We start from the raw sequence: 24,529 nt of genomic DNA, 5'->3' as shown, positions 1-24,529 counted from the left end.
AACATGGCAAGCTGGCATCTGAATTCAAAGCCAATTTTTGCATTTTCCGGAGACATCGCTCCCTCTGATTCAAATACAAACGAGAATCAAAAGCTACTAGTATATATCAATTGGTAAAAGATATGTCGCGTCAGCTAGTTCTGAATGAACAATTTCCGTGTCCCTATTCACATATTCAAGTTGATCCATATAATAGCCCAGTGAGTAATCAAGCCAGCCAGGCGGAATATAAAACACGTCACGTTGGGGTTGAATCGACGCATGGAGGCATGGCATTGTCGAGCCCTGCGCAAGCGCATTTCGATACCTTCCTGACAAGTCTAAGAAAGGCCAATCTCGCGGGCCTCGCGATTTAAAAATAGCAGCGGCCTCTTGATACCCAGATGCGTCATGGTGTGAGATAGCTTGAATCTTTACTGCATGTGCATGCACAAGGCGGAGGGAATCGACTCAATGGCAGGTCTGGGATTTATATACAAGAAGAACGAAGAAGTGGGCATGCAACAAAAGAAAGCTGGCTATGGACGGTTGGGACAAAACGAAGTTTCAGCCCTGGGGGAAGACATTCTGTTACCACTTTTCGTTACTAGTAATATTATCCTGTCTCCAAACCGCTGCTGCCCTAGCATCAATACTAGCAACCGCCCCGGCGGCGACGAGCATATCATAAATCTCCCCTTGCTCAGAGCAAAGGTCTAGGATAGTCCACCCTCCCTCATCAGAACCCAGAGTAGCGTTCACATTTGCTCCCGCTTTAATGAGGAATCTGACAACTTCAGCCGATTTCCCATATAGGGCAGCCGTGAACAATGCAGTCCGATATCCATTTACAGTAGAAGGAGCATCCACATCTGCCCCCGCCGCTAGTAACACCAGCATGGTGCTTATATGTCCTTCCTCGGCAGCTATATAGAGTGCCGTGTGATTTCCATCAGCTGGACTGAGCCGGGAATCTACCCGTGCTCCGCCTTCGAGGAGCCGCTGAACAATTCCGCTATGCCCTCTTCTGGCTGCCAGATGCATTGGAGTTAGTCCTTCATCAAGAGGGGAAATATAGCCATTCGGATCTGAGCCTTTCTCGAGGAAAAGTCGAACAATTTCAAAATGATCCGCCTCAGCAGCAAGATGCAATGCATTTTTATGTTCATGCAGCGGGAGATGGACGTTGGCATTTGCCTGCTGCGGAAGATAGATGTTGACATTTGCCCCCATATCGAGGAGCAACTCGACAGCCTTGAGATGCCCCGCTTTAGTAGCAACATGAAGGGGGGGTGAGACCTCTACCCCTAGGTCTTACATTGTTATTCACATCCAACCCTGCTTTCAGAAGTCTGGTGATGATTTCTAAGTGCCCAGACTTCGCGGCCAGGTGCAAGGCAGTTAGTATCTCATCACCAAAAGTTAAGGAATGTACATTTGCCCCCGCCGTGAGGAGGAGTTCAACAATCCAAAAATGTCCCTTTGTAGCAGCGAGGTGCAGCGCAGTCAGACCATTATAACCAGACCCAAGATGCAGGTTCAAATCGGCTCCTGCCTCGATGAGCCTCGCAGTGACTGCCAAGTGTCCTGCTTCCGCAGCTAAACGCAGTGCCGTCTTGGCCCCATTTATTGGTGTAGTTGCATCCACGTTGACTCCAGCGGCGAGGAGCATTTCTGTGACTTCGAGGTAGCCGGCGCTAGCAGCTGCCTGCAGTGCATTGTTGCTTGCATACACAGGCAGATCCAAAAGATGTTGTAGCTTGTTAGAGCCAGATAAAATAACGTCGAGGAGTTGAACATCTTGTTCCCATATCGATCGTTCGATCAAAGACACCGTAAGCCTATAATACATATTGATGGGAAGACTTGGGTCGGCATGGAATATGAGCCACAGAATGGCACGGTGGCGGTTATTGAAGGCCCACCTCAGCGGGTGGTACTCCTCTCCTTCGGGGTGAGAGTCTAAAAGATCTTCGATATAAGTATCACTAGCATAATCGTTAGATTGTCGATGTTGGAAGTGATGCTCCAGTGAAGTTGGCGCCCAGGGGAACTGGGCCAGATTGTGTCCGTATCTGGCCATTTTCTGCCAAAGATTCCAAGTTTTGGAAACACCCTTTTGAAATTCTTTCGTATGGTGGAGCCAGTGCATGGAAGCATATTCCAAGAACGGATGCTCAGGCTGTGATGTTCCCGTAGGCGGAGTAAGATCTTCATTGAAATTTGCTAGATTCCCAACGACGTCCAACATCGAGTGCTGGACTTCCGACCCAGACATAAATCTCCTAAGGGCGTGCATAGGGACTTTTGACGACCATACATTTCCTAAAGTGTTCCAGGCTATGTCAGAAGGAAGCACACGCGGAAGAGAGCGTTTGGAATGGTGTGGCCGTTGCGTCTGTGGGGGCCGAGCTAGACTCGTTTTCAAATCATCAAAGTTCAGGTAGCTGACACAAATTTCCCCAATGAAATGGTCAGCATCCTGGAGCTTGAAATGGAAGGTATCCAGCTCGGGGTGTGGATCATGGCATGATTGTTCTGTTGTGAGAAACTCCTGGACACTATGATGCGCAAACTGAACAATATACTTCTCTTCGTCACAAACAAGAAGATTCTCACACCAGGAGGAAATCAGATGAATTCCATTCGTAAGTCGCTCTTCTATCGAGTGAAGCTGACCAATTTCAATAGAAATTGCCTCTCTGAGTTCATCACGAGTCAAAGGTCTTTGTGCAGCAGCTACCCATCGGAAACATCGTTGGGCAATGTCTGCATGCTGACTCGAAGCAATTCGACGAAGAGCGCGGTTGAATGTCTCTGTCAAGTCTTTCGGGAGGTCTCTGATAGCCTTTCTGATTTCATCGTCGCAGTGCCGTGAGCACAACTCTTCAATTTGGAATGCCACCCAAAGAAACCTGGAACCATCAGCATTTTAGCAACATTTGGAAATAGTCAAAACTTACATGCCATCCGCTCCATTAGTCAATGCTATCTTGATCTCGTTAATCAGATTGAGGTCTCCAACATTCAAATCCTCTCTACGCAGCTTGTCCTCGATTGCGGCATCGACGTAAGTCGCAATTTCTGATTCCGCAGATGGTGCTGCTGTAGAGATATGATGGAATTGATGCGCGAATGTCCTCTTGATCTGATCGGAGATACTTTCACGACTAGCAAGGAAAATTGAAACTTTTTGAGTTCCGTCCAAAAGTGAGCGGAGAGCCTTTAAGACCTCATCGCGATCCATACTCTCACATTCATCCAGCCCATCGATAACTATGTAGAACCTCTTGCATCTTGCGACAATGGTCAGGAGGATCGTGGTGAGATCCTCAGGCCCAGGTTCTAATTCACTCTGGATATGCTCTAATAAAGCCTTCTGCTGATCAGAAACATCGGACTGGCTGAGAGCCTGCCTGATTATCGATTTTAGAACTGTCGCTGCCTGTAACGACTGGTGAATATCGAATTGAACGAAAAAGAATGACATGAAGGTATCTGAGCCGCGCTTCTCTGTCAAGATCCTGTCAATCACACCCGCACTGCTCAATTCATTAGTACTATTTAAAGAAGGAGCTAGAGTAGGGAATCAGACCTGAGAATGGTTTTACCCGATCCAACTAAATGCTAGTTAGTCAGTACTGCTCAAGAAATTGGCGGGAGTGAAGACCAACTCTTCCCAGAACACCAAAACACAGGGGCACCATTCCCATGAATCCAATCAACAAATTCGGATGTTTCAAATAGCCATTCGCCTGTTCCATTCTGACGCTTTCGACGACTTTGTTTCAGTGGTGTTAAAAAGTCGTGCGCTGAGAGTGATTCGAGTAGCTCCTGGGTTTCTTCTTTGCGCCGGCGCTTGGCGATCCGCGCCTCTTCAGCTTGGACCTGGAGCTTTCGCGCCGCTTCAGCTTTACCGCTCGCCCATTTGAAAAGGTCCTTTGAGCTCCGTCCTTCTGACGGCTCCTCCCCTGGGCCTTTCACATGTGGTTGCTCAACGGCTGTCAGGGCCGTCATCAACTCTTGGCGAAAGAGTACGCTGCATCTTTGGATTTCATTGACCTGAGGCGTAATTCCTCGCAGAACAAAACTCTGGGAGCCTTCGAAAAAGTATCTCAGGTCTTGCTTTATTTGTCAATTTCAGAAACAAAAATTCGGCTCTCAAGATAACACCATACCTTTTCGCTTCACGATGTCAACCACTTGCCTGCAACATGCAATGAGCGATGTGAAGAAATTGCAAAGTGATTTTTGTAGCGTCGCCGAAGTTGGATAAACTCTATAGTAGTCTTGAAATACCGGGCAAAGTCTGCCAATTTTCATGAAAATCTCGGATAACGCTTCGTAATACGTGATAGATTCGAAAGCAAGCTAAAGAAGGTCAGTACTCAAAGTTTGAATAAGCGCATAATATCGTCAAGTTCTCACAAGGATAGTCATCTTTATACTGCCCCAAACAAGAAATGATAAGTTTGAACGAGCTGAGCCAAAGCTATCGACGACGTCGGAAAAGTCCCGCGCAGATTGTAAGACCGAGAATAATCTGCTAGCAACACTGGATCCTTTCCTGTTCCTATTCCGAGAGTCGAGGTGCGCGGTAAATATCAAGACAGCATCGGAATCCGGAACAGTTTTGATGTTTTGTAGTTCGCGACGCTGCAATTCATCAAGGCCCATTTGAAAGTTGAGGATGGCATTTTCCAAAGTCCACCAAGTATCGGTCTGCTTCATCTTTGGTTTTTGCGAAGAGGTTAGAGTTTGTAAGGGGGCTGAGCTCACTGCTCTCGAGTCTGTGTCTTTCCGGTCTCTGGCTGAAGCGTTTTCAATTTGGATATTAGTAGAGCTTGTGGGCTTCGGGGTTGAAACGGTTTCTCGGGACCTACCAGCCGGGACCATCATACTCTCGATATTGTCATTCGGGATGTATCGCTCCATTACAGCCTTTGCTACAGCAGCTGCAGTTGCCGCCGCGTAGGGTTGCCAAATTTTATTTTTGTGACTGTCAGAATAATCCGTAATACCTTTAATGACAACGGTGGGGATTTCATCCCAGAGGCCGGCACCCTCCATCTCAAACGCAATGATATTGTGCCGTTTGGCAATCCTATCACGATGTTCTCCAGATTTCATGACAGTATCCCCGGAAGCTACCCGTCCGATGAGGATCTCCGGGCCACGAGCCTTGGCCTGCTCTAATCGTTGTCTCTGGGTCGATTTAAATTGCGTTCTCCTAACTAGATGGGATTCATCACAGCCAAGCTCCGAACAAGAGTGTTGGGTAGCCTCATCGCATAAGTCGGTTTCCCCAGAACAAATGTTGCACGAAGGAAAACCCCTGTGTTTGTGAGGATATGTTGACTTGAAAAGCTTGTCCTCGGCGAGACCAGGATATTCATAGCTCGAATTGTAATTCTTCAGTACAGATTCATCCTGCAAGACCTTGAGATGATGCGCACTCCCATCTTCTAATTCCTTCCTCCCGGGCCTCGGTTTTGAAATATGCAATCAGACCTCGGATTTCCTTGTTCGGCGCATGCACGTTTCCCTCGCTGATACCCTTCATCACGAAGCCTTCAGGATATTGCCGACCGAGGAGATATTGAACCACCCCGTCGCTGATGACCACATCGCCCAAAAAGGCCGCTTGTATGCCAGGTGACCCTCCGCAAATTCCCACCAGGAATGCAATTTGAAGTGCGGGATAGCTTGTGCGCAGGCTCGCTGCGGACCCCGCAACAGCTGCGGTGCCCATGGCGGGCAGCAACATGAGCACAACATTGTGCGCACCGATCCTCCCATTCCTATATGTGTTCCTATCTCCATCCGCGCGTCCGTATTGATTGCCATTCAGGTCCCAGAACTCGTCGATAAGAAGGACAGCGGCGTCGTACTCCAGTGGCAACGCGCATATTATCGCGATCAGGAAGTTCCGTCGGAAGCGGGGGCGAGGATGGCTTGATGGCTGAATTATTGACGATACCGAAGGATGCGCCATCGAGACAGTGCCCGCAAATCATCAAGTTAGACGTTTTGCGGGAGCCCAGTTGGGGCTAGAGGGGGGGATATAGAACAGGGAGATCAGGACGGGCAGCGGAAGTTGGCCCCCACCACATCCCCAATTCACAATTATCACGAGGGGGGCTGAGCCTAATGTAGACTAGCCATCAGCTCCAAGACTTGGCCTCATTAATTCACCCTGTCAAAGGACGGAAATCCAATTTTAACAACAACAAACTGCGCTGGGTTTCGCTCGTCTTCCCCCGTTTGTGACCTCATCACGACTTAGTTCTTTCGCATTCCTCTCCAATATGCACAGAAGGCAAAATCTCCAAGGATTATGTACTCCATGACATTTTCCCTTTATTGAGCCTCCCTGAGCTGCGCAATGAGATATCACGCGATGCTCCCAGGACGACCATCGACCTGCCGTACACATAAAAACCGGAATATTTTCGTGATCGAATGCTTCCGCCATCTGACAATGGTGGTTTCCTGGGAGCGTCATCGAAGGTGGAGTTCTGCTATCACTTATTTGACGATTTCGAAGTCATCAGCAATCTGAGATATTCTGGCACTTTCTACATTTAGCTATCTCTGAAACTTCTCATTTGATGTTCACAGAACTTGACAATATGACCTTATATAAATATCATCGCCAATAGAAAAGAATACACCAATTGATATTCCACCAGCAACAATAGGTACCGCTAATAATCACCTTCTCGTCTGCTATGCGGCGGTTGCGAAAGCCTAACTAGCAATGGCTTCCTTTCCCAAACAATGTATGACTTCTGAACATTCCACTCCGACGAACTCTCGTCCAAGGACATATCAAAGCTCCACAGAATCTTCGCGGCGATTAGCCGCATTTCCGCGTAGGCGAGACTGCAAGATGTCAGTTTCAAATTAATAGAAGTGATTCTATGGTGGGGGGCGCACTTTCGACCGATACAATTTCGAGGTCCTAGCGAAAATGGTTGAAAGGCTGCCCGGCAATCTGAATCAAACTCCTTGTCTTTGGGATACAGCCATCTTTCTGGGATAAAGGCATCTGCGTGTTTGAAGTGGGACGCGGCATGATATGTAGAATAATGCGCACCAGAGACGGAGGTCTAAGATAATTAGTATCTTCAAAGAATTTTTCAATACTTGATCGAGACTTACTCCTCCTGGGATAAATTCTCCGTCAATGGCCGCCCCTCCCTTTGGAACAACACGAGGTGTTATACCTGGGGCTGGTGGGTATACTCTCAATGCCTCTTCGAAAGCGGCATTTAGATAATTTAACTTACTGACCCGGAAAACATTGATATCCGAATAAGATTTAAAAGCTGCACGGACTTCGCTTGTAGCTTTCTGGTATGCGGAAGGATTTCCTAGCATGTAATAAGTCAATCCAGAGAGTAGAGTTGCTGTTGTTTCACTTCCAGCCACGATCATAAGGGCCGCATTTGCCTCCAGCTCCTGTGTACTCATTGATCTCTCATCCCCAAAGCGCATGACATAGGTCATGAAGTCCGGGCGCTCGGTTTTTGTCGCTAGCCGGCGATGTACCTTGTCAATGCTCAGAGCGAAATGTTCTTGTCTCATTTTTGTGAGCCTTTTGGGTGTCAACTTTCTCACGATCGGTGCCAAGAATGGATATATCCCCAAAGGCCGCTGCATTGCAAGCAGTTTCATACTGCCAAATATCATCTTCACCCAAGGGTGGTAGTTGCTATCGCGAAGACATCCAAATGGCTCACCAAAGGCTAGATCGCCGATTATGTCGAACGTAGTGAAATTGTACCAGCGACTCAAGTCAACGGTTGATCGAGATGCGGAAATTTCACCATTGAGCCGCTGGACGAGCAGGTCGACGTAGGACTGAACCAAATCCTCCTGGTCTCGAAGCGCTCTTTCCGAGAAGGCGGGTAAGAAAAGTCTTCGGAGGCGAGAATGGTCTTCATCATCCGCGTTGACGATGTTGGGACCTCGAGGGCCACGGATGTAAACTGATGGGTCCTTTAGGAAGGATCCGGCCCCAGATTTGCGGTGACCATAAATATCTTTCCACGCCTGCGGGCTTCGATAGACAAGGGATGTCGGTCCTGTTCGAACAACGTCCCCGTATTTATCGTGTAACTCTTTGAATTTGTAGTGCTCTTGTCCGGTTAGAGTCCAATAGATATTTTGCAGATTGGTACACGCTGCCAATTTCGGGCCCGGAAATTTCGCGAGGGGGTTGAGGTATAGATTGTAGACCACAGTCCAAAGCAACCATGCTGCAAGCTATAAGATTCTGATGTTGAGGAGCTGGTTTAGAACGATAAGACTTTGATCTGGTAAAAACTTACCCCAATGACCACGATCGCAATGAAAGACATTGTTTCACTGTATCCCGCCTTTGTCACAGGCGACCGGCTGAAATGAATCTGTGGGTTGTGAAATCGAAAATCTCCGCGACGAGAAATCTCGGTGTCAATAATGCAATGCAATCAGGCGTTCGTGGTTGGACCGCGGGGCCTACACGAGGTTCCCCGCTACGCTTTGTCTCGTGGCGATTAGCGCATCACCAACTTCGTGCTCCTTGCCCTTTTGGGACTGCATAATTGCGGAGCGAAGCGGAGCAATTAATATCAGTTATGTCAGCCCCGCCGGATGCATAAAATCAGGCCCTCAGGCAGAAAAATGGCACTGTGAGTACGCGGTTGCAGGGGCGCGAGATGGTCTTTAAATCGTTACCAAAGAGGTAGGTTATATGTAATTCTATACTACTATACGCCATCATACTTAATACACAGATGTCGAAGGCCAAAAATACCTACCCGCTGACTCTGAGTCTCAACGCATTCTTAGTTAATCAGCCAGTCGGCAAAAATCTCCCCCGTTCGTTCACTTTCCAGAGAAACCGGATCGAGGCATCAATGCCAGACAGAGGGGGGGATTCATCGGGGTACAAACTTGACAACCCCGTGGACGCGATCTAGATCAGGGCTGTCACATTCAGATTTAAGTTTAACTTGACCTATCGGTATATATTGCCAAGCAAAGATGAACCCCTGCTAAAATTCCACAGCATGGAATAAATAACCATAAATTCAAGGCTCCCTTTCATTTCTGTATTGAAAAAGCAAGAAATTCCTGCCTAGTTCGAAACGGCTATTTCATGCAGGACGAAATGAAGACAACTTGAAGCTCATCCAGTAGAACCAGTAAATGCCGAGTAACGACAGCTACATAATTCTCCCTGTCTGCGCGGATGGCACGCCATCTGGCCAGCCCGACCGCCCGGCTCCACCGGCCACACGCAAGAAGAAGTCTCCGTTACATCTCACATCTCACATCTCACCTGCAGGAAGAGCACTTTCCACTTCTAAAGTTATTCCAGATTGTGGGAGTCCGATTCCGAGTTCTCCTTGCTCAATCTCGCTCGGTTAGCTGCAACATTTGGACAAGGCGCCTATCACGCCAGACACAAACGGGCAGCTTCACGACCGAGCTGCGGCTTCCCGTCAATGTCACCCGAAGCCTTCGCTGATGGCGATGCTGACGGTCGCGTGGATGAGTTGACTGCACTGTTAGGGTCCAAGGCCATCACGCGCTCGGCAGAACGCAACTCCAGCTCTCCATATGGCTCATCGCCTCAAAACGACACTGCTGATGACGGGGAAGAGGATGAGAAACCTCTACCCATCACCCAGATCCTACTGCTTTGTTATGCCCGAGTGATCGAGCCATTGGCCTTTTTTTCCATCTTCCCCTATGTCAGTCAAATGGTTCAAGAAAATGGGGACGTCTCAGACTCGGATATTGGCTTCTATAGCGGGCTCATCGAGTCACTATTCTCTCTGACTCAAGCCCACGTCATGCTTTTCTGGGGCCGAGCAGCAGACCGTTTCGGGCGTAAACCGGTGCTGGTCTTCTCCTTGTTCGGCGTGACTTTGGCAACTGGCTTGTTCGGAATGGCAAAAAGTATCCCACAGATGATCATGTTTCGATGCGTTGCTGGTGTCTTCGCCGGAACCATCGTTACTATCCGTACGATGGTGGCCGAGCACAGCACGCCCAAGACCCAGGCTCGTGCATTTAGCTGGTTTGCTTTCAGTGGCAACTTGGGCCTATTCCTAGGACCGCTCCTCGGTGGTGCCCTTGCTGATCCCGTCCGTCAATTCCCACGCGTTTTTGGATCCAATCACTTCTTCAAGGTTTACCCCTATGCACTCTCAAGTCTGGTTGTCGCAACTATCGGAGCTACCGCTGCCATTTCCAGTGCTCTATTCATCAAGGAGACTTTGAAGAAAGAGACACCTGCCGCGGAGGGTGATGGTGACGAAACTGCATCCGCCGCACCCTCCCGCAGCGGTGACCTGACAACTTGGCAGCTTTTGAAATCCCCAGGCGTTGGCACAGTGCTCTATGTGTACGGACACGTTATGGTGCTCGCATTTGCCTATACGGCCATTATTCCTGTCTTTTGGTACACTAAAGTTCATCTGGGTGGCTTCGGCTTCACCCCTTTCCAGATCTCCATAATGATGGGGCTCAACGGTGCCGCACAGGCTGCCTGGCTCCTCCTGGTATTTCCTCCGCTGCAACGAAAGATCGGATCGAACGGGGTTATTCGCCTTTGCGCCTATTGTTATCCGTTCTTCTTCCTATCCTGCCCCCTTGGGAATGTCCTCTTGCGCATGCACACCGAGGGCTCGCTCAAGGTTTTCTGGGTCTTCGTCCCAGTTTTGTTGACCATCGGTTGTGGTGTCAGCATGAGCTTCACGGCAATTCAGCTTGCTATCAATGATGTCGCGCCTTCCCCAAGAGTCTTAGGCACACTGAATGCTCTGGCTTTGACGGGTGTCAGTGCCTTGAGGGCTTTTTCTCCAGCCCTTTTCACAAGTCTTTTTGCAGTCGGAGCAAGAACCCAATTTCTCGGAGGGTATGCCATCTGGATACTTATGTGTCTACTCGCTGCTGGTCTTTCGGTTGCTGCGAGATATCTCCCGAGCCCAATGGGCTCCGCAAGCGGTGAAATAATTAGAGTGGGAAATCCAAGGGTATAAGGACCCGGAGTTGTCCGATATTCTGCCCAGGGGTCCCGGCATTGCATCCTTTTGTTGTTAAGTCAATATATCTACCGTATAAATTCGTATATAATGATTAGAACAACAGCTTTTCGAACTTCAAAATAACCCGGACGAGATTGTCAATGTGAAGCATATGTCCAGGTGAGACCTTAGTGTGCCGAGGTAAATACCCGCTGCTCAGGCCACAATAAACTTGTCCATTTCTCTAGGGCGAGCGTATCAAGTCTGGAACGATGATAAATTCTGCCAAGAGTGACTTTGATTGGAGAAGGATGATGGAAAGAAGAGTTTGGAGTGCCCTACCCATGTCGGTCATCTAATAGGCCGAGAAAAATACAGTTGCCCTGTCTGTAGTCTGCTGCGTAGGACTGCATAAAACCCAACCACTCATGAAAAACATCCTTGTCGCAGCAATGTCATAATTTGGCCTATTTGTGATTTCATGGCTGTTCGGTACTTATGATCAATATTCGTCAAAGTTATACTTCCTCAAGCCTTTCTTGCTTGAGTGTAAGATCATCCCACATTTCCAGTCAGCGAGAGGCAATATCGATCGGCATAATGCTGGTGGATATTATCCGTCCTCCCTGCTGTAAAGAATCTGTGGTTCCAATGTGAATAGCCGAGTAAAAACAAGACCGCAGAGAATTCATGCGTTTTTTTGCCTCAAGATCGAAACCTTTGTAGCTCGGAGCTGCGCCGTGGGATATATGCGAGCCTGGTCTGGCCATTGTTTCAAGCTCACAATCTCGCCCCCGCGCCGGGACAACGTCGTAGTATTCGCCCAGGGGTCGACGGCAATTATTGACCCACCGGACCCTTAAGACCCTTGCCCAGGTGGTGGCCTTAATCCTTGGCGTTTCTTTAGTGTCTCCGCTCGGAGTAACCGAGCCTCCGGGAAGCCAAATATTCTGTAGGCGATGTCTCGGCGGCCCTAATCCTGGGATTGAAATCCTCAAGGTTATCATAGTCCGGATTTATCAAAATTCCAAGACGTTGGCATGTCTCTGTCGCGAGCCGATAGCTCTAATACCAGGGTCCGCGAAAGTCTTGATATCCCCCAACTTTCAAGATATTTGAGATAAAGTACAGAATCTATTCTGCATGGCGTCTCAAAACACCATCGAATGTCTAGATAGGCGCTTCGATGACCTTGATTTGGTCTAAACAGCACGAAATTCCAAGGATTGGTATCGGTCACTACCGAAATTTCCTGCCAAGTCGCACACAGACATCTTGACTAGAGCGAAACTTTCCTTGCACAGCCAAGGCACTGATTTCTCACATGATTGGTTGGCGATCTGGCCCTAGCCTTTATCAGATCATCTGATATGAGGGACCCTTTTTTTTGCGGTATCGGCGTTCCAGCTTGCATTTTCGCGTGGCAAGACCTTTGAAATTTGCTGCTGCACCCTCGATGCCTTATGGACGGCTCTCGCTCTCATAAATTGCACCACATCCTCCCATGATCAGATATTCCCTCCCAGAACTGGATCTCTTAAAAAGCCAAAACACTAGGCTTGAATCTCCTCTTCAATATCAAGTATGGTCGCGTCAGAGGAAATCTCAAGGAGAAAAGACTCCCAGGAGGATGCTGAGAAAGGAATCGTGGTGAATCAGGTCGTGAGATACAACGACGATCATCTGGATCTTCCTGAACGAAAAGACTCGGACGGTTTCCAAGGAGGTGTGCAACGTGTGAGAGCCATTACCTCTGTTTGGTCTACCAAGACGTTGGTTTTTACTTTCGTCCTGTGAGTTTCCAACCCCATGGATTCCCCAAGTAACTCCCTGGGGGATTTTACAGCTCTAATCAATCAAAAACAGCCTCTATCTGGTTTCTTTTGTGGATGCACTTCTTACCTCGGTCCAGACGTCCCTGAACCCTTATGTCACCTCGTTCTTTAACCAACATGGCCTTCTAGCTGTTGTCGGCGTTGTTTCCACTATCCTAGGTGGTTCATCAAAACTCACCCTCGCCAAAATAGTTGATATTTGGGGTCGTGTCGAAGGTTTTCTCTTTATGCTTTTTTTGGTCACCATCGGATTGATTGTCAAGGCCACGTGCGAAAGTGTGGAAGCATATACTGCGGGATATACATTATATTGGGTCGGTCACATTGGAATACTCTATGTTATCGAAATCATGATTGCCGATATGACCTCACTCAAGAATCGAATGATTATAATCGGTCTCATGGGGACCCCTGGAATTGCCTCCACCTTTGCAGGTCCCAGGATTGCTGATTCGTTCTGGTATGACCTGAACTGGCGATGGGCATTCGGATCATTTGCTATCATGCTTGTTGGTGTTTGCGTTCCAATATTCGCTGTGATGATGATATTACAACGAAGAGCGGAGAAAAGTGGAGTGTTGAAGAAAGACGAATCAACAAGATCATGGTGGCAATCCATTGGTCACTACGCCATCGAGTTCGACAGTATGTCATTTTCCCACATTCCCACACTCAATACAGATTAACAGCTTTACCATTTCTTAGTTATTGGAATCGTCTTGATAACCGCAACATTTTCCCTGATTCTTCTACCATTCAGCATCGCTGCGTACGCCCCCAAAGGGTGGGCTAGCGGATACATAATCGCCATGGAAGTCCTTGGAGTGGCTTGTGTTCCGGCGTTTTACTGCTGGGAACGTTTCTTTTCTCCTGTGCAATTTCTCCCGTGGAGGTATTTGAAAGAGCCAACAATAATTGGGTCATGCTGTTTATATTGCATAATGTTCGCGTCGATCTTGTCAGTCTCCTCCTCTTTCAAATATTATGAGCACTTCTCGTGGACTCGAGGATATTTTACTAATTCTTGACCCAGTATCTGGAATGCCTATCTCGGCTCGTATCTCCAAGTTGTGAACAGACTGAGCATCGAAACAGCCAATTATGTTGTCTCTGCGATGTCTCTGACCTCATTCATTTTATCACCCGTTATTGGAACGTAAGGAGTTTCTCATCTTTCATCAAGCCGCTCACCCATCTGACTGTCACAGAGCTATTCGATTCACTGGCGACTTCAAATGGACCTCCATGGCTGGCATTCCGATTTTTCTTCTTGGAACCGCTCTCCTCATTCCATTCCGCCGGCCTGATACTCATGTTGGTCTCATTACTTTGACTCAAGTTCTAGTCGGTGTGGGGTCATGTATATTCTCAACTTGCGGTCAACTTGCTGTCATGGCAGTGGTGAGTCACCAAGAGATAGCTGTTGTCACGGCTGTATGGGGCTTGTTTGGTGCTATTGGTGCTGCGCTTGGTTTCGCCATTGCTGGTGGGATGTGGAACAATATCCTTGAGAGCCAGATCAATGCAAGACTACCGGAGGAGAGTAAGCACTTGAGTGCAAGCATATTTTCTAATATGATGACACAAATGTCTTATAAAGATGGCACCGCTGAGAGAGCAGCCATCGTTGGTGCGTATGGTGACGTTCAAAGAAAAATGGTCATTGTTGGAGTTTGTCTGACGCCAATCTGTGTTCTTTGCACTCATTTTTGGCGCAATGTCAACGTCAAAAAGCTTCTGAAAGAGCAGACAGCTGGCAATGTCTGGTAAACTCCAGTTGACTATCAGACTAAGGACCTCAGATCGCACATGATTACTCATTCTACACCATTATATGGGGATTTCTATGTGTCCCGTTTCGGTACAAGTCCTCACTCACTCACTAACTCACTCACTCCGCGTCCCCTCCTCCTCCCTCACAACCACCCAATACTATTCAATTCTTCGAGCTCATATTTCCTTATCCGCCCTCTTATCCAAATCATATCTCGTGTTTTTCAATTGCCCTAAGGGCAGCCGACATTGAAGCTTTGTGCTTTTACTGATCCATCGCATTGCAAGAGTGTCGGTCGGCTCAGGGTGAAGCGCACGAACCAAGGCAGCGGTCGAATAGCGACAGGACCAAAACCACTAAGCTGTCGAGTCAGAAGGAAATTGAGGAAATAAAAGAGTTGTGGAAGCGACATCAGGTCGCTTACCCGATCGATCAGCCAACATACCTCTCATCCAATTCAATCAGGTTTCCCAGAATCAAGACAAAGTTGACGGGTCTCGCTAATTTCAACGAACGGAAGAATAAAGTTGAGACTATCCGGGAACAAAGAAGATATTTCCCGTTATTAGCAACGAGATCGCTCGACCACGTCCAACGGGTAAGAACGCGGAAATATGGGAGAAAGTCAGTACCGAGGTCGCAAACTGGTTAATGAACAACATTTCGCCGAACATTCGCAATTCGATCAAGAACAATAAGATGGACTGCGTCTTTGCTGAGGATACCTAAAAAGCCATCCCGGAGGAGTGTCTGGGTTACGGCGTGTTCGACGAGGTTTCAGTTGCCCACAAATACTGCTGATGCGTGTCAACCAGTATGCCGACGTCCACTCCTTCATCAATGCATTCTGTGGGTGTGTTGAAAATCTTGACGAATCACCCTGCACTGTCAGTCCCTACAAATTGACAAGGTAGATGCTCAGCGAAATCTGCGTGACAGACCCAGATTCTGCGAGCAAGGTTCTCCATTCGATCCGTGACAAGAAGAAGAACGAGACGAATTTTGACCGGAAAGACTTTCTCAAGGCCGCGAAGGACGTGAAGACATACTGTCTTGCTTCCTCTCTATCCTAAATTACCTTCTTATCGACCACCGTCCTGAGCTTCGGCCTCAGCTTGGACCTTAACCTCGACCTGATGTTCTCCACGCAGATCTCCGTTGGCAGAAGCTATTATTCACTCGAAACTTGCTCCGAGTAATCACATTTGCCGGGGATGCAGGCTGGCATATTACATCAAAGGAAATAATTGTTTGGGGTTAATCACATGAGGGCAAGGAACTCACTGTAGAGAAATACAACATCTTATCTTCCAGTTTCAAATTCTCCAGTTTCAAATTCCAAGCAGCCTGGCTTTTGGTATTCCAAAACAAGCAAGCTGGCATTTAAAGACCCTACAAGTCGTAATATTTGCCGATACACAAATGGACGATCCATAACTCCCCAATTCTCACTAGTCAGTAGCCTTGGTACTAGAGCAAATGAAAAAGAGTCATGCGGTTAAGTAAGCCTCTCATGATAAGATCAATACAGCTCAATTTGGAAATTATTTGCAACAGATCGGGCCTTGGTTACAGGCTTTACAAGACTAGCTTTTTTTGACTCTCAAATTTTCGAGAATAAATCCATCTCATGTACCTTTAGGTCAAACGGATTCCATAGTCTGCCTTGTAGAAAAGCTCGTCGTCCTTGTAGAGCGATTTGAACCGGCTATAGCAGGGTTTTGGCTTGGGTTTGCGACGAACTTGGCACGCAAAGCGGCTCGGATGTCCTCTCTGCTTCTATTTTTCCACGTAGGGTATCCAGCCTGGCTAAGTGGAAACAAAACAAGATTTTTTGGGCGTGTCATAAACTCTTCAACATCTGGAGCTGTGCTTGCGGTAATTATATCAAGCTCTTTTGCAATTTGGCGACAGTACGACGTCAGTGGGAGATCATTCACATCATGGCCAAAAGGATTTTCGATCTCACTACCGATTGTGAGAAGGCCAATGATAATATATGCAGCAACTGCACTCACTGTCAGCAATACTTTTTGCATATCAAAGCCAAGTCACTTACCCATAGAGGCAGGTATAGTAGTCCAGTCCAAGAATTTATAAAGTTGAAAAGGAAGTAGCATAACGTATATCCAGGATATCTGGGCGATGGCAATGCTATAAGCAGCAGGAAGAGGCGTATCCAGTACCCTCTCCGTTCCGGTCAAAATCTCGTTGAGTGAGGCAATTAATGCCACTAGATGTCTAGGTTAATAGAGGTTAGAACATCGGTAGCCTTTTGACCCACTTGTTTGACCCTGAAATTGAGCCAGGGAAAGTGTGCCATTCTTGACGCAGGAGTCAACATAGGAAGATAAGTGTACAAGAATCTCAGCCGGAAGATGCCCGAGTGGCTTTTTTGAACGCTTGATCAATTTTCGCGGGTTTGATTTGGCAAATGACAGGCTCAGATATTCACCCATTGACTTCCATGGTGTTTTTTGGTGGGGATTCAACGTCTCACGATCGTGAGCATCAAGGGCAAACGTATCTAGATGACCGATTAATCCCGCAAGGTCTTCGTATGCAACGTCTGGTTCAAATCGAAGTTTGTGTTTTAGAGCCACCGCAAATGCGAGAATCAAATTGAGAGCAGACCTATCATTTCAGTCAGTAAAAATCTTATGACTTCCTATTCTTACTTACAGCTTCCTTAGGAGATCTACATTTCCCTCTTCTTCCCTTTCATCAATATGCACCCAAATAATACGGGCTAAATTGCGCGAGGTTTGGATAAGCGAGGCCCAGTATTTTCGTCCATCTGCCCATCTTGCATGGCGTCAATAATGATTTTCGGCTAATGCCGATGTCTTTTTGCTACTTGGGCTAACCTTTCATACGCAGTCGAGCCACGGAATGACAACGACAGGCCAACCAGGAATCCGAGTACGGTAAGTAAGATATTGTTGATTCCGACTGTCCGGAAGTGAGAGTTCAACTTTGTTAGTCGATGAATGGGTTAGAGGGGCGCTCCCAACGAGAAAACGCACGATCGTGATAGAAATGAGACATGCAAGTAATGAGGGTTGCCCATCCTCCAACAATCAACAAAGGTATGATCAGTTGAGGCATTATACTGCCTTGGACCCGCATAACAATTGGCCACTTGGAGTGTTGGGTCATGTTTCGTGGCCCGTGCTAATTGTTGATGGCCTGTATTTAGCTGATCATGGTCGGCAATATTTGTCAAGCTTTTCCATCTCCACATACAAAGTATCTTTCTAGCTCACTCCTGTCTTCAACATGGAACTGTGAGTCCCGGGAGTCTGCTAGATTATCCAAAAAGCTAGGGCGTCGCGAGGCCCTCCCAAATGACTCCCACTCCTTTGCACTACCGGATTGTGCATCTGGGGAGTCGGCATTTTCCTTTTGGCGTGCACCAGTCGAGTTGAGCGTGTGGGTAGGACGGTTGTTATCCGATGCGACCGGTCCTTCGTTGTCTGACATTATTGCATAAATACCGCTCTGGTATAAAAAGACAGGAATGAGAAAGGTGGACCTTTCATCTGTCGGAAACTAGTCTGGTCGTGAAAACAGACGCAAACTGTTATAAGTCAGGATGGAGGGGGATTTAGGAAGATCATCCAGCTCAAAATACGTCATCTGGTAACAACTAACTATCTGACCATCTACCTGCAGCTTCCGTCGTTGAGTTAACCTGTGCCGCCCAGTCTGTTGTATCACCCAGGGAGCTACAACGCCACTTTCCATCTTGGGAAACGGCTATAGCCACGCCAAGCCAAATATTATGAAATATAGTTGGTTCTGTTTCATATGGTCGTCGTTGTACACGATTCAACGGGATCTAATGCCTGCACTTGTAGCGTGAAATGGTCGCGTGAATGCCCCGCGTGGATAGCCCAATTTGACTGGGATCGGCGCAAATGGCGTTGCAAACCTTTCTCCCTCGCCAAAGACGCGTGTATTCCTTTGAGATACCAATTTATCTTTGAGGGATCGGAAATATGATGCCAAAATATTTTCTTTATTCATGGATCAAACTTGAATGAGGTGACAGCATAAAATATTACGCATACAACTCCAGGACCTACTACATTTAGTACTTGGTCGCGTGCCAGTGGCAACACATCAATATTGCCGAGGGGTCCTAGCCTCCGAATAAACCTGGAAAAAGAATGCCTCGCCTTGGAAGTCATTTAACTTGAACGGTCTCGGGAGTCAGAACTAAATTTGCGGGCGATTAGATGCAAATCAAACGATGTCTTTAAAGAGAATCCACCAATCATTCCCGAGATCCTTGTAAGGTCATCATATTAGTAGCATATTCATACAATATGTAACGCCCTCCGGGGATCAAGCTGTCGCGCCATCTCAGCCATACTAGCGCCCCATCCAGAACCGCGGGTTCCAAAATGCAGGGTCCAGGGGATGACAAAATCTCCAGGAACTGAAAACCCCGGAATAGTACGACACCTATGGGAGGTGGAAAACCTTGAAACAACTTGAATGATTTGATTTCCAAGTTGGTGCACATAACTCGGACGAGCTAGGTATATTTATTCCCTGTAGCTGTAATTCTTCTAGTACAATGAAAATAGTAGAATCTTTGAATTTTGTAGTGGCAAGAATCTGTAACCTTGGGCTCAAAATTTTACATACATTTCGTTGCGTGTTTGGAGTTCAAGTTGCCTTCGAAATCTGCCGGCCCCATCCAACGCGTCAACACAGCTGGGTTCAAGCCCCAGACGCGGAGCTCCGGTCTCTGGATTGGGGGCCCCCATATGCCTAGCGTCAGAGCTTGGCGAACCGGCTGAGATCTTTGCCTAGCCGAGCCATCCCGTTCTGAATCGCGAGCAAATCCCACACGTGCATGCTAAGCGAAAAGCGAAAGTTGAGCAAGAGAATCGGACTGGATGAACGATCATGGGTCAAATATGGAGTTATAAAATTAAATATGAGTAGACTTCCTCAAAATACTGGTTCAAACTTTGCATCAACGTCACTGGCGGTGGCAATGACTAAGCTTTCTGGGGCGTGGTTGCATTGGGGCAATTCATGCAAGACTTAATTAATACCCGAGATGGTGGCCCCAGTTTAATGCGAAAATATTTCGAGATCTCCGGATGCCAGCCTCACTACACCCCTGACGCCCTCGCTCATGTCAGTTACCGTGAAAAATGGTAACTCTTTGTTTTTGATCAACTATGTCACCCAGATCCTCTGCTTTGTCGTTGTGACACCGCTGGTATGGTTGCGGATCTTTGTTCGGTGGCGGTTGAAGCACGCCCTTGGATATGACGATGGTATGGACCCTTGCTGCCACTAGAATGGGCTTGGCTAATTTCAATAGCGGCATGTGTTATCGGATGGGTATGGGAACATCGGCCATTCGCTCACGTAGTCGCGCAACTAACTGGACTTTTACTAGGTGTTATTTATGGGATATTGTGCAAATGCCTTGATATGTGAGCTACTTTCCAAACTTCCTTCAGTCTGGACCGAATAATAATAACCTGAGTTGCAGATGGATTCTCGGGGTGCACCATACCACCCTCGGAGTTGAGAAATGATGAGTTTGAGCAATGCATTAAGGTAAATCCAATGGTAAATCAATGGCAACTATCTGAATAATTTAGCTCATCAGCTCGAAGGTTTCCTATGTGGCAACCGCCATTTATGCACCCACGGCTCTTTTCGTCAAGAGCAGCCTAATCTATGTTCTAATAAGGGTGTTTCAACCATTTTATACAGGCATGATAGCCTTGTACTGTCTTCTTGGTGTGACTGTCGGTTACTACGTCATAATCACTTTCATCAAAATCTTCATCTGCAACCCCGTCTCGGCCTATTGGCGACAATCCGAAAGCGAAAATGCGACGTGCTTGAGCCAGCCCGGAGTCATTATCGCAGATTCTATCATCAGCTTTCTGACTGACATTGCCATTTTCGCCTTCCCAGTTGCCCTGACCTGGACCTTGCAAATGCCTATTTGGAAGAAGATCCGTGTTGTTTTTCTTCTCGGCCTTGGAGGCATCGCCGTTGCTTTCAGCCTCTTCCGACTCGTCATCGGTGTCCATGAGAAGAATAGACCCCACCAAACGACGATGTATATGAAATCTATCTTAACAGCGTGTGTAGATCCCCCTCCATGAATTGGAAGAGATTTACCTAACAGTGTCTCAGAAACGCGGAGATTGGTTTCGGTCTTGTTTGTGCTTGTCTCCCAGCCCTGAATGTTCTTACAACGCACAACAAACAACGTGCGCCCGAGGCAAAAGGAATCTTCACTCGTCGCAAGAAAAATGCTCAATCAACAAATCGCATATTTGATGGCGACCAGTTTTCGCATACACAACTTAGTAGCTGTGCTCGCCGGGGTTCAACCGACTCCGCTGGTCTCATGGCTAGCCACCAAGCCTCGGGCTTTCCTATTGGTGACGGAAGTGATACGATAATCAAAATGGTTTCATTAAATCAACGCTGGGAAACTGCGTCTCAAAAGTAAGTTTAGTTACGATATGACGGGATAGGCTTTATTGACAAATTGCAGCAACCAGAGAACCGACCGATCAGAAATAATATAATGCAATAATTCTATGGAGTATTCCGATATATACGATTTATCTAGTTCTGAGAATTCTATAAACAAATTCTATGTGATGCAAGTATAGGCGTACAATGCAAGACAGCCTGCTGATTTGCACAAATTTGCCCCTTTTTGTACAAGACAAACACAGGCCCTGCTGGGTTGTCAAAGCTTGATTGGAGAGGTGACGAGCTTCACTTTCTCCAATTAGGCACTGTTGGCACACGACCAACTGTTAGAGGCGGAGTCGCCGTGAATGGCAACGCCCGATACCCAGAGACCCAAAACGCACTAATCAATGTCAAACATTAGTTAAATTGGCCCAATACAAATTTGGAAAGAGCGTTTTTGTATCGTCATCTTGACAGGTAACAGAGGAGAAACTTACGATGGCGATGGCGATACCGAGAACACCGACGTTGATGATTGTCAAAAATGACTTGCGCCAGTTCTTGAAGTACTGGCCTTGGTTCATGTGGAACCAAAAGATGGCGGGGAGCCCAACTGTTCAATAAAATTAGCACGGGTGCCAGACCTTCAATGAGATCTCAAGTCTTACAGCTAAACCAGCTTCCGAAAAGCGCACTCTGTGAATTGGCAGTTCGTTAGCAAAAAATCCCCGGTGAAACGTATGAATATGGGATACATACAATAAGACTCAGCAAGTCATTGAAGACAGGAATCGACTCGGCAACAACCCAGGACACGATCCACACGCCAATGCAGATCGCGACCCATGAGCCAACGGAGAGAAAGCTCCGGCTGTGCATCTTGTCGGATCCACGGAACATGCGGACGTAGATGTATTTGCAGGCGACATGGCCCAGAACAACACCGGAAAGGATAGTCTATGTTATTTAGCGACACGTGAAAATCAAAGATTGCGAAGACTGGAGTCCTACCGTCGGAATAGCAAGGCCCCAGGCAATCTTGCTCATAATAGGGCTCAATGATGAAATGGCCGGTGACTTGACATCGGGACCAACGTAGTGGTAGATAATCAATGCACTGACGAGGTACAAAACAGTATCGATGATCTGGAGCATGGCAAGCGACTTGTTAAAAGTGCGAGGGTCCTCGGTCTCGGACATGAAGCCAAAGTAAGCCACGTGGGCAACTAAAGACACAAGTTAGCATTAACAGGTCTTCAAGTCTGATATGGAAAGTGGAAGTTGCTGGTGGCGGGAACCCCAAGGTGGTGTCAGACATACGGTAGGCAAAGATAATGTTTGTAACTGCCAGGAAGCCCTCGCGAAAGCTGACTTCTTTGGTCGCTTCATTCACAACTTGCGTCTTGGTTTCAACTCCCGCGGCGACCATGGTCACGACAGTTGCAACGAAGACACTCACGAATGCTATATATGAGTCAGCAAGGTTTTGATGTTTTGAAATGATTACTATTTCACTGAACACCAAAAAGAGCCACTTACAGATAACGGACATCCAGTAAACCTTGTTCATGGTGCGAGGAAGAGCGCCCAGGAAGCAGATGACCAAGCCAACAACACCGAAGACCAATGTGCAAGTTCCATGGTCTGTCAGGACATTCATCAGGATGTTGAAAGTCAAGATATTGCTGGCCATGAGAAAGATCAGAAGTAGTAATTGGCCGATTCCCAGAACCTCACGGCCAATGCGGCCCATGAGGAGCTCACCAGCATCTCCCATGCTGTGAACTTGGGGGTGGCGCAACTTGAATTGGCCAATTTCATAGCCAGTGTACCATGACAAGGCAGAAATGAAAATAATCATGATAGCAGCACTATATGCAAGAGTGAGAAAATCAACCTTTGGAAATCGAATAGAAAGCTTTCACATACGGAACCATGCCAAGCGTGGCCACTGCAGATGGAAGAGACAGAATTCCCACCGAGACATTCTCTGCAATCATGACTAAATAGTTTGTCAGAAACGATTGGGGTATAGCTTTTCATAAGATGAGATGAACACTCACGCATCCCACAGTGCCTAGACATTCGATATCAGTTTTCGGAGTTCAAGAGACATTATAAGTGTCAATAAAAGAAGTCTTAACTTACCACCACTTCATGGTGCGATATTTGACCTCTGCGGTCTCTTCATTGCCAAAAGGTTCTAGGTCCTTGGCCGATAGAGGCTTCTCAGTGTCCTTCTGGAGGGGCTCCTCAACGGCCACCTTCCGGTCGACGGGGTAAGATTCTTCGTCGCTGCTCATAGTGGCGGGTTGATGCTGTCCTTCTCCACGTCAATTGATATGGGGATTATAACCCAAAAGAACCAAGTGGGACAGCTAGACTAGCATCAATCAATGGCGTTGATGTCGTGGGAAAGCAATTTCTAACAGAAATGCATCGGATGTTACCCCGGCAAGAAAAAATCTGAACGGCTTCGGGAAACCGGGTGGAGCCCCGGGAAAGTTGCCGGATGGCCGGTTGCAAAACTGACGACTCAATCCCCATCTACGGGTAGTACCGAGCCTAAACAGAATTAGACTTGGATATTAGTTCTCTAGAATGCAATTCATATGTGATTATAGGGCTCTGCGAAGTTATATTATGAAATTCACCCGACAAACCACTATTATTCTCGATCGGAGATTGTCCCGAAGTTTCCCGTAAATCTTCGGGTATAGGCTAGACGCTTATTTAGCATATTCTAAAGCTTTTCCCCGCTAATGATAAAGGAGATTCATCTTGTTTAGGTGGAATTCATTTTTGAATTCTCAATCAGACACGATTTTTAATTGTAGTAGCGCTCAAGTTGCCGTTTCCGGCCGCGGTCGGACCTGCATTCCATTCCGGCATTCAAAATGGTCTACCAGCGGCAGGCCGAAAATGGCAATATTACCAATTGGTTGAAGATGTGATAAAAGTCGCATGTTCACAAAAATTAGGTAGAAGGGGCAAAAAAAAGCATACCTGGTAAGGCTATGTAATATCTTCCGAGACTCCCTGTTGATTATATGGCTTCCAAGGCCTTGGCAACTTGAGCTTAAATATATTCTGACGAAGGTAGCACCTGCAAGACAACGTCAGTAGTTATTGAGCTTAAATTGAAGTTACACAAAATGAAACATACAACATTGTTACGCAAAATCTTGAATTCAGCCCGTATTTGTAATTTAGATACAGGAAATGATATGGCTGATTATCGAATGCGGGGTAAATATCTGCTAGCCTGAGTAGGTTCAAACGAACATGACACTTGAGTGCGGGGGTCGCTTGCAACTTGAAAATACCATTTCGGAAGCTTATCATTGCCTTAATTTAGACCAATCGCTTAACCTCTTTTCTAGCCAAGGAGTTTCCCCGCTTTAATCTAGTAGGAAAATAAGCAGCTAGCGTAAACCTAAGGA

At 47.1% G+C, this 24,529-nt stretch overlaps 8 protein-coding genes across 8 annotated transcripts; 3 read left to right on the top strand and 5 right to left on the bottom strand.

The window, feature by feature from the left end:
* Positions 1 to 570: 570 nt before the first annotated feature.
* Positions 571 to 4,710, bottom strand: N7509_004289 (uncharacterized protein; the record flags this gene model as incomplete). Its single annotated transcript, XM_056628926.1, has 7 exons — positions 571 to 1,233; positions 1,298 to 2,894; positions 2,943 to 3,521; positions 3,575 to 3,599; positions 3,654 to 4,104; positions 4,279 to 4,350; positions 4,408 to 4,710. The coding sequence occupies 7 exons, from the start codon at positions 4,708 to 4,710 to the stop codon at positions 571 to 573; spliced, it is 3,690 nt and encodes a 1,229-aa protein (XP_056491660.1).
* Positions 4,711 to 5,404: 694 nt separating this feature from the next.
* Positions 5,405 to 5,974, bottom strand: N7509_004288 (uncharacterized protein; the record flags this gene model as incomplete). The annotated part of the gene is made up of 1 exon (XM_056628925.1): positions 5,405 to 5,974. The coding sequence occupies one exon, from the start codon at positions 5,972 to 5,974 to the stop codon at positions 5,405 to 5,407; it is 570 nt and encodes a 189-aa protein (XP_056491659.1).
* Positions 5,975 to 6,686: 712 nt separating this feature from the next.
* On the bottom strand, positions 6,687 to 8,568 carry N7509_004287 (cytochrome P450; the record flags this gene model as incomplete). The annotated part of the gene is made up of 5 exons (XM_056628924.1): positions 6,687 to 6,864; positions 6,919 to 7,091; positions 7,144 to 8,250; positions 8,316 to 8,382; positions 8,489 to 8,568. The coding sequence occupies 5 exons, from the start codon at positions 8,566 to 8,568 to the stop codon at positions 6,687 to 6,689; spliced, it is 1,605 nt and encodes a 534-aa protein (XP_056491658.1).
* A 908-nt stretch (positions 8,569 to 9,476) lies between these two features.
* On the top strand, positions 9,477 to 11,018 carry N7509_004286 (uncharacterized protein; the record flags this gene model as incomplete). Its single annotated transcript, XM_056628923.1, has 1 exon — positions 9,477 to 11,018. The coding sequence occupies one exon, from the start codon at positions 9,477 to 9,479 to the stop codon at positions 11,016 to 11,018; it is 1,542 nt and encodes a 513-aa protein (XP_056491657.1).
* Positions 11,019 to 12,587: 1,569 nt separating this feature from the next.
* N7509_004285 (uncharacterized protein) lies at positions 12,588 to 14,608 on the top strand (the record flags this gene model as incomplete). The annotated part of the gene is made up of 5 exons (XM_056628922.1): positions 12,588 to 12,796; positions 12,870 to 13,483; positions 13,544 to 13,835; positions 13,872 to 13,994; positions 14,047 to 14,608. The coding sequence occupies 5 exons, from the start codon at positions 12,588 to 12,590 to the stop codon at positions 14,606 to 14,608; spliced, it is 1,800 nt and encodes a 599-aa protein (XP_056491656.1).
* Positions 14,609 to 16,255: 1,647 nt separating this feature from the next.
* N7509_004284 (bestrophin family protein) lies at positions 16,256 to 18,095 on the bottom strand (the record flags this gene model as incomplete). The annotated part of the gene is made up of 7 exons (XM_056628921.1): positions 16,256 to 16,620; positions 16,672 to 16,845; positions 16,897 to 17,246; positions 17,295 to 17,417; positions 17,480 to 17,564; positions 17,639 to 17,786; positions 17,859 to 18,095. The coding sequence occupies 7 exons, from the start codon at positions 18,093 to 18,095 to the stop codon at positions 16,256 to 16,258; spliced, it is 1,482 nt and encodes a 493-aa protein (XP_056491655.1).
* A 1,672-nt stretch (positions 18,096 to 19,767) lies between these two features.
* Positions 19,768 to 21,108, top strand: N7509_004283 (uncharacterized protein; the record flags this gene model as incomplete). The annotated part of the gene is made up of 6 exons (XM_056628920.1): positions 19,768 to 19,912; positions 19,960 to 19,979; positions 20,038 to 20,074; positions 20,134 to 20,201; positions 20,246 to 20,739; positions 20,793 to 21,108. Coding segments are annotated over 6 exons (1,080 nt in total), but the record flags the coding sequence as incomplete, so codon positions are not given.
* Positions 21,109 to 21,402: 294 nt separating this feature from the next.
* On the bottom strand, positions 21,403 to 23,389 carry N7509_004282 (uncharacterized protein; the record flags this gene model as incomplete). The annotated part of the gene is made up of 10 exons (XM_056628919.1): positions 21,403 to 21,486; positions 21,584 to 21,699; positions 21,755 to 21,782; positions 21,846 to 22,043; positions 22,098 to 22,312; positions 22,407 to 22,550; positions 22,626 to 22,957; positions 23,016 to 23,088; positions 23,150 to 23,163; positions 23,235 to 23,389. 10 exons carry the CDS (start codon positions 23,387 to 23,389, stop codon positions 21,403 to 21,405), a joined length of 1,359 nt encoding a protein of 452 aa, XP_056491653.1.
* Between the last annotated feature and the right edge of the window lie 1,140 nt (positions 23,390 to 24,529).

The sequence above is a fragment of the Penicillium cosmopolitanum genome (assembly GCF_028827165.1).
Source record: "Penicillium cosmopolitanum strain IBT 29677 chromosome Unknown utg000005l:1.0-4006212.0:1.0-4009387.0, whole genome shotgun sequence".
In the NCBI taxonomy this organism is placed as follows: Eukaryota; Fungi; Ascomycota; class Eurotiomycetes; order Eurotiales; family Aspergillaceae; genus Penicillium; species Penicillium cosmopolitanum.
The sequence above is the reverse complement of the archived record's forward strand: the minus strand, read 5'-3'. Positions and strand labels throughout refer to the sequence as shown.